This window comes from Chenopodium quinoa, unplaced genomic scaffold (genome assembly GCF_001683475.1).
Source record: "Chenopodium quinoa cultivar QQ74 unplaced genomic scaffold, ASM168347v1, whole genome shotgun sequence".
Classification (NCBI taxonomy): Eukaryota; Viridiplantae; Streptophyta; class Magnoliopsida; order Caryophyllales; family Amaranthaceae; genus Chenopodium; species Chenopodium quinoa.
In genome coordinates, this window is record NW_018744093.1 from 3,199,177 (window position 1) to 3,206,978 (window position 7,802).

The window sequence follows — 7,802 nt, forward strand, 5'->3', positions numbered from 1 at the left end:
CATCAAACGTTTCCCTCATTTACTTATGCAGAGTTTTCTCATGCTATCAAAGAGTTTAACACACCCAAAATCTCATGAAAATGCATGTTTGAAGTGACATACAAACTTCCCGGCATCTTCTTTGTTTGTAGACTCATAAAAGTGCTTCAAACTTAAAGCCAACACTTTAGCATTTACTCAATCTTCTTTTGTGGGAACTCCATCCTTAAGTTCCTTACTAAAATCGGGATCATTGTAATCCCTGGCAATTTTGTAAAATTTATAATTATATTTTATTGTAATTAACAGAATATTTTTATAAATACGTATTTGTATAAATTATTTAATATAATTTAAGTAATGATTTATGTATATTTTATGGGAATTACTCAAATGAGAAATTTATTTCATTTTACTATTCTATTTACACTAACTATTCTTATTCCTAAAACCCACTAATTTAAGCTCAAGTAAGAATCCTAGTCCTACTAGGATTAGGAAAAACCATTATCAACATTAAAGCGAAACCAATTCCTTAACTCCCCCACTAAAACCCACAAACTTTTCCCCTAAATACTACTCCTATTACTTCCTACAGATTCACGCACAAAAGAAAGAAAAAAAAATTCTCCTTGCTTTTCCCTGTTCACTTACACTCAAAGGGAAAAAAAAAGAACGCTGCCCTCCTTACTGCTTTGTCGCTGCTCCACCCTTGCCGTCGCCTGACCACCGTCGCCCAGCCACCGAACCACCGGTCCATTCCTCTCTCTCTCTTTCCTTCTTTCTTTCTCTCTCTTATAAGCTCTTGTTTTAATTCAAAAGCTTAAATCTTTATATGATTTATTTCATGATTTTTGGTTACAATAGTTTGATTTTGAGTTTGGATTGTAACAGATTGAAAATTTATAAGTTTTATGATCTTTAAAGTATTGAATTAATTTTCAGATTTATTTAATCAAGAATTTTGGGTTTGAGACATTGATTTTTCATGGTTTAGGGCTTATACGTGATTAATTGATTTAACTAGTTACTTTGTGTTTCAATATTATTTAATCTTTAGTTTTGATGATTAAAATAAATTTTCAGATTCTAAGAGTGTTGAGTTTTGGGTTTAAAAACTATTCTAAATTATATTTTTAGAGTTCTTTATTTACACTACTTAAACCACTCACAACAGTGGGCAAAAAAACAATCTGCTCACTCTCTCTAGTCTCTACCCACTTTCTCTCTCAACAAATATCATTTTGCCCATGAACAAAGTTTTTTCACAATAACTATCACACCAATGAGCAAAAAAATGCTTGCCCACCAATTTCTCTCTTACTTTTTCAATACCCCACTATTATTTTCTCTCTCCTACACACCAATAAATAATGTATTATTTTATTTTTAATTTTAACCATACTCCTCCAAATAAAAAAAAAGTAAACTAAATATTATGAATATTTTTTTAATTTAAGCCGTACATACGAAATTTAAAATATTTACAAAAATTGTTATTTTAAAAAAAAAAACGGAAATATTATAAAATTAAAATCTCATAATTAAATTATAATATTTAAAAAAACAATACATTATAATAATTCGATTACATTGCAAATATCATACATTGTTAAACTACCGTAAGCGAGAAATTTAAATAAAAAACGAAAAATTGGAAAATACGACAAAGTACTCAAAATTAATAAAAGACCGAAAAATAGAAATTCTACTGGAATAATTTAGTACATCTTAATTGTTTAGTGATTAGTAGGGCCATATTTAAGCCAAATATGTTCGACTAAATCCTTTTTCATAGAAACATGAGTTTCTCTATCACGTAGGGAAGTCTTGCGTTGTAGAAACGAGTCGAAATCGAAGTTTGGAGGTCGGCAAACGTTGAATTCAAACGGCTCGTTTTTGGTTATTTTTGTAGACGTAGTTGCTATTGTTAACTGTGGGCGATCTCCTTCGTAGTAGCTTCTTAGAACTTCGGCTCGAGTGTAGTTGTGGCGCTCATCTTCGACAATCATGTTCTGCATAATGATACATGCTTTCATTATGTCACCTAATATGTCTTCATCATACGCAAGTGACGGTTTTCGTAGTATTGAAAACCGAGCTTGTAAAACACCGAAAGCTCTTTCAACGTCCTCCCGAGCAGCAGCTTGGTGGTCAGCAAACAATTTGTCCTTCTGAATTTGAGGATGCGTAATACCCTAAATGAAAGTAGCCCATTTTGGGTAAATGTCGTCGGCTAAGTAATAAGTCATGTTGTACTCATGGCCATTAATCGTAAAATTTATTGGCGGAGCTCGAAAGTGCAGAACATCATCAAATACTGGTGAACGGTACAGCACATTCAGATCATTACAAGATCTAGGGATACCAAAGAAAGCATGCCAAATCCATAGATCTTGGCCCGCAACGGCTTCAAGTATTAGGGTTGCCTTCTTATTCCAGCTAGCGTACTGCGCTTTCCAAGCCGTAGGACAGTTCTTCCATTCCTAATGCATGCAATCAATGCTACCTATCATGCCTGGAAAACCACGCATTTCATTTTGATGCAAGATGCGTGACAGATCATCAGTTGTGAGATTTCTTAGGTACTCAGCTCCAAACTGATCAATGACCCCTGCACAAAAATGTTTAAGGGCAACACGAGCGGTTGATTGACTTATGCGAACATATTCATCCACGGCGTCTGCAGCCAAGCCATAAGCTAACATTCTTATAGCGGCTGTGCATTTTTGCATAGGTGATAACCCCAAATTTCCAGCCGCATTCCTACGTTGCTGGAAGTAAACATCACCTTCAACGACCTTGTTCATTATACGGCAGAACAAAGGTCGCTGCATTCGGAATCTTCGTCTGAATTGGTTGATGCTGTACATAGGAATTTCAGAAAAATAATCATTATACAACCTCTCATGCCCCATTTCATTATCTCTCCTATTCGTATCCCATCTTGGAGTTTCACGGTCAGGTACATTTTCTATTATACGTTGGGATTGTGTTTGGGGAATTATCATTGTTGGGTAGTGGATTGTGAATAGTTCATCAACAAGTTGATCATATTCTTCATTATTTCAAGAAGATGAGCTAGAGCTTGATGATGGTTTAGAATACATTATTTGGGTATGTAAAAATTTTTGAGGGGTGTTGTTGTGGATAGGTGGTATGTTCACTATATGTAGCAAAAATATCAAATGAATATGTGGTTACAAATTTGAGTTGAATACCAATTAACAGAATCAAATTTCAGCCATAAAATTGGTATACTATACAAATTGACAAGCACATTCAATGACAAGCTGCAGGACTGGTGTGACTACTCAATGGTTCTTATCCAATTATGTCAATAACAGTTACTACTCAATGCAACTAGTCCAATTATGCCGAAAAAACTGACTACTCACTGTTAATTGTCAAATAGAAAATGTTGTAATAATATAAACACGAATTCACTGATAAAAAAACTTAGATAATAAAAAACTTCACTAATACAAATAACATGATAACATCATACTTATTACTTAGATAATAAAAACTTAGATAATAAAAAAATAGTTACAACACTTAGATAACAAAAAACTAAAGCAACAACATCATACTTAAGTAACAAAACACAACACCTATCTCAATCGCTCATGCCGTTCAATTTTTGGAGTAAATAATTCTTGTACGCCTCTTTTTGAGGAGTAAGTGGCGTAGGCAAATTCTTCAGAGTTTGCAGCATATCAAACATGGTTTTCATCTTATGAATGTGAAGTTCCTCCCATTTCCTCTGCTGTTTTTCCTTTTCCATTTGCATCCTCTCTTGTTTCAGATGACCTCCCTTTCTCGAACTGTAGTGAATTCCTTCATTCTCTCTCCAATGTCAGACGAAACACTTTCTGACGCCACTGCTTTTCCTTTACGCTTAGCCTTTGATTTCTTCACACCATCAGGGCGTCGTATACCTCCAGATGAAAAACCATCCGTAGGGGTTTCATCCCCTATTTCATCTCTCAACCTCTTCCCGCTACAAGCACTACCTTGCTCCTCTTCAACACAAACAACCTTTCTTTCCTCTTTGGACAAGGACCATCTAAGCTTTTGCCTCCACTTTGGATCTTTATTTAGCGTTTGAACTGCGTGATGAAAGCTAAAATTGTGACCGGTGGCAAGATGGAACAACTTTGATGCACTTTTTAAAAGGTCAGCTCCGTTGTAACCACTCCCTCTGGAAGTCTACCTACTTCATCATGCAAGAAATCCATTGTAGTGCGTCTGCTGCCAACCTTCTCCAATGTGACGATAAACTCTTCATTTCTCTTGGCGAGAGTGTATGCGGCTTTTCCGCCTGAGCTATTTGATATGCTGCGTGTACATTGCGCCATAGGTTAGATGCTTTTTTGTTCGTACCTACAATAGCATCTTCGCTTATTTGTAGGTACAACCCAATTAGAACTTCATCTTCCGCAACAGACCAAACACGAGATGGTCGTGCAGCAACCTGGTTGGATTATATTGTGGGAACTTTTGGAGGATATTAAGGCGTCTCTGGTACGTTTTCCTCTTAACTATTAACGAATTGGGAGTTGCTCCCGTGATAAGTTGGAGGTGTACGTTCTTCGTCATCATTGTTTTCGTTGGAGAATTCAATGGGTGTTTGATGTTGTGAAGGAGGATGCAAAGATGTATTTCCTAATCTCTGCAAGAACATTTGAAATTGGGGATTGGTTAGGAAATCATCACTTAAGTCAGAAAAATGTTGACGGATATTTGGGTTGTTCGGATCCATTTGAAAATTATCTGCATTACATCAACATATTTTAAAATAATTAAGCATATGTAAGTATGCTCAAAATAATAATATTTAAAAAAGAAATTAATTTCTACAACATATATTTAAAAAAAATTAATTAACTATCATTATGGTGATAGAAAAAATTCAGGTACATTTGGAAAATAACAATAACAACAACAAAGTTTAACAACACAAATTTAAAATTTTTTTGTTCCAAAATATATTATTAAGCAAAACAAAAAAAATTATAACACAACAAATTATTAGCTATAATATTTAATAACTGAAAAATATATTGAAAAAAACAATTACTTACCTGAATTTAGGCTTTTAACAACAATTATATTAATTTAGGAAGAATTGGAAAATTACAAATTATAGAGGATTTTTGTATTTCGAAAATTATACCAAAAAATATGAAAATGGATGTCTATTTGCAGAGAAAAATATTTAATGACTGTTGGTAATTTTTTATTATCATTTTAAATAAAATAGTCGTTGCAAAACGGACAGAAAAATCTAATTGGTGGATTAATCTGACTGGGACGCGTGGCGGCATGGGATTGGTCCCCCTGACGCGCCCAGTCAGCGTCTTATTCCTTTTTCTTCTGATTTTTGCTAGCCACGTGGCGGCTTTTGCTTGGTGATTTTTTTTTTTCTGATTTTGCTGGGACAAGTGTCAGCCCACTATTGGTCCCCTTTTTTTTCTGATTTTGCTTGGACATGTGGCGGCTTTTTCTTGGTTCTTCTGGATGGGTCCCACGTGCACTATTCATCATCAAATTTGCCCAACTCTTGAGCAAATTGAGAGTTGCTCACGGGCAATTATTTTTTTGCTAACTGCTTTCAACACGATTTTATGTATTTTGCTCAACATTTAGCCCATGGACAAAAATTTTGCTCACTGCCGTAAGTGCTCTTAAGCTATTGTAATTAACTTATGTTAATGGGCTATTAAAATGGTTTCAGATTTAATATAATCTGAATTTATTGTTATAGTATCAAAATTAAGAATTTTTATGTTCCCTGCATATTTTATAGGACTACTATTTTGACATTACAAGTATAGATTGTTGGATTTCCTAAAGATACTAACAAACTAAATTTTCAGATTTTGTTAGTAGCTTAAGTATTCTGTAATTTCATGTATAAAGGTGTATTTTAAGGAATTATGAAGGAAATTTAAAGAACTATATATAAGCTTTTGATTTTAATTAAAGTGAAGGTTTAAAAGTGTTGTTTAATTGGATTTTTAAAGGTTTTAAAGTAAGTAAGTATTGCTGTAAATTTGATTGCTTGGGTGTTGATTGAGATTTTGTTGTTTGGTTTAGGAGAGGACTTTATAGAAGGTGATTTCTAGTTGGTAAAGTGGCCTACCAATTTGTTTACTCAAGGTACGTACAAGGATACGAAAACCTTGACTTTAAGAGCATGTTTAAGGATGTGAAAAACTTATAACCATGATTAGGAAACTTATATATGGTTGATTGAAATTGTTTGGTAATAAATCTCTTTGGTATTTATGCTTGTATGTGCATGATTTATAACTTTATGTATGTTAAGTTATCTTGTAAGTAATTTTATATGCATTAACTTGCAAGATGAACTTGGAGGCAAAAATACATGAGCATGTGGATTGAATTATTATTATTACTTGTTCATGATTATTGTAATGGAATGTGTAAAGGAAAAATTGAATTCTTAAGACGAGGTTGCGAATTTGAGAGGTGTTTGTACACCGAGGTAGTTTAAGGAATTCAATACTAAATGTTGGTTGTCATTACTAATTCAAGAATTAAATTGGAAATTTGAATTAGCTTGAATGATTAATGCTTGATTGGTTGTATTGTTTCTGTATTTGAGTCATCACCAAGTTTAAACATGTAAATCACGTAAAGTGAAAGATGGATGAGCAATAAAACTCTTGATTTGTGCACATTTGGAGTATTGACAAATAGGGGTTGGGGTTCACGGGGTATTAGCCGTGTACTTTTTATAGGTCGTCTGATCTACGAGTCTCTTGTTTTCAAATAATTTTTAAAACTATAAGGAGTTAAATGAGATCTCATACTAGCTATGGTCACGGAGTCGCGTCCGTCTACCATTGGATGTTTATTGATGTTTCCGAAAAGAGGCATGGGGTTTTTCTTTCATTGATGTTCCAAATTGGAGCATGGGGAGACAACCTTGTCTATTGCTTAATCCAATGAATAAAATAAAATGAAATAATTAGTACCAAATAGAGGAGTCTTAATAATGTTAATAGTTGAGTCATGTGTTTGAGTCAATAATTAAATTATTGTGTGTTGATTGATAATTAGTAACATGCTATGAATTCTTTGTTATACTTTGTAGCTTGTATGTACTAAGCGTTGCTGATTGTGTGCTTTTGTGTGTCTTTTTCTTGGTCATGGCCTTCACCTTTCAATGACTCTGTAATGATCCAATCTTTACACTTGTAATATTGGGGAGCAAACATATCACAGGTGTTTACATAGTTTGGACATGCATCAAGGTGGTGGGATTTTGAGTGGAAAGTTGGTTATTGTTCGTAGTTTATTTCTTTTCATAAGTTTGAATTTATTTAAACTCTGGTTTGGTTTATTTACTACTTTGTTAATTGAGTTTTGAATAAGGGCCTTAATGGTTCCAACTTGTAAGACTTAATTTGATTTTTGAAACTTTATTACAACTGAGTTAGTTTTTCCGCTGCTAAATTCTTAACTAGCCTTAACGTTTGAACACATGGTAGTAGCACGTCATTAATTATCTTGCACTTTATTAAAGGTATTTACACGCTTAAAGAGAGAATTATTGGGGTGTTACAATCATCTTCCTTAAACCTATTAAAAGCTTTTTCAAATTTCAATGTGGTTTCAAGCATGATAAATGTAGAGTTCCATTTAGTTGACACATCAAGACAAACCGAGCCTTTACAAGAAACTTTAACAAGCATAGAAGAGTGTGCAAACAATTTAGCTCTAGAAGGTGAACTCCTCACATATCTAATGGCACTACGAATACGAGCAATCAGAGTCTTAATCAACTCTAA

At 33.7% G+C, this 7,802-nt stretch overlaps 1 protein-coding gene across 1 annotated transcript; it reads right to left on the reverse strand.

Annotated features, from left to right (window-relative positions):
• Positions 1-2,465: 2,465 nt before the first annotated feature.
• Positions 2,466-2,990, reverse strand: LOC110692090. The gene has a single exon (XM_021869074.1). The coding sequence runs from the start codon at positions 2,988-2,990 to the stop codon at positions 2,466-2,468; it is 525 nt and encodes a 174-aa protein (XP_021724766.1).
• Positions 2,991-7,802: the final 4,812 nt, after the last annotated feature.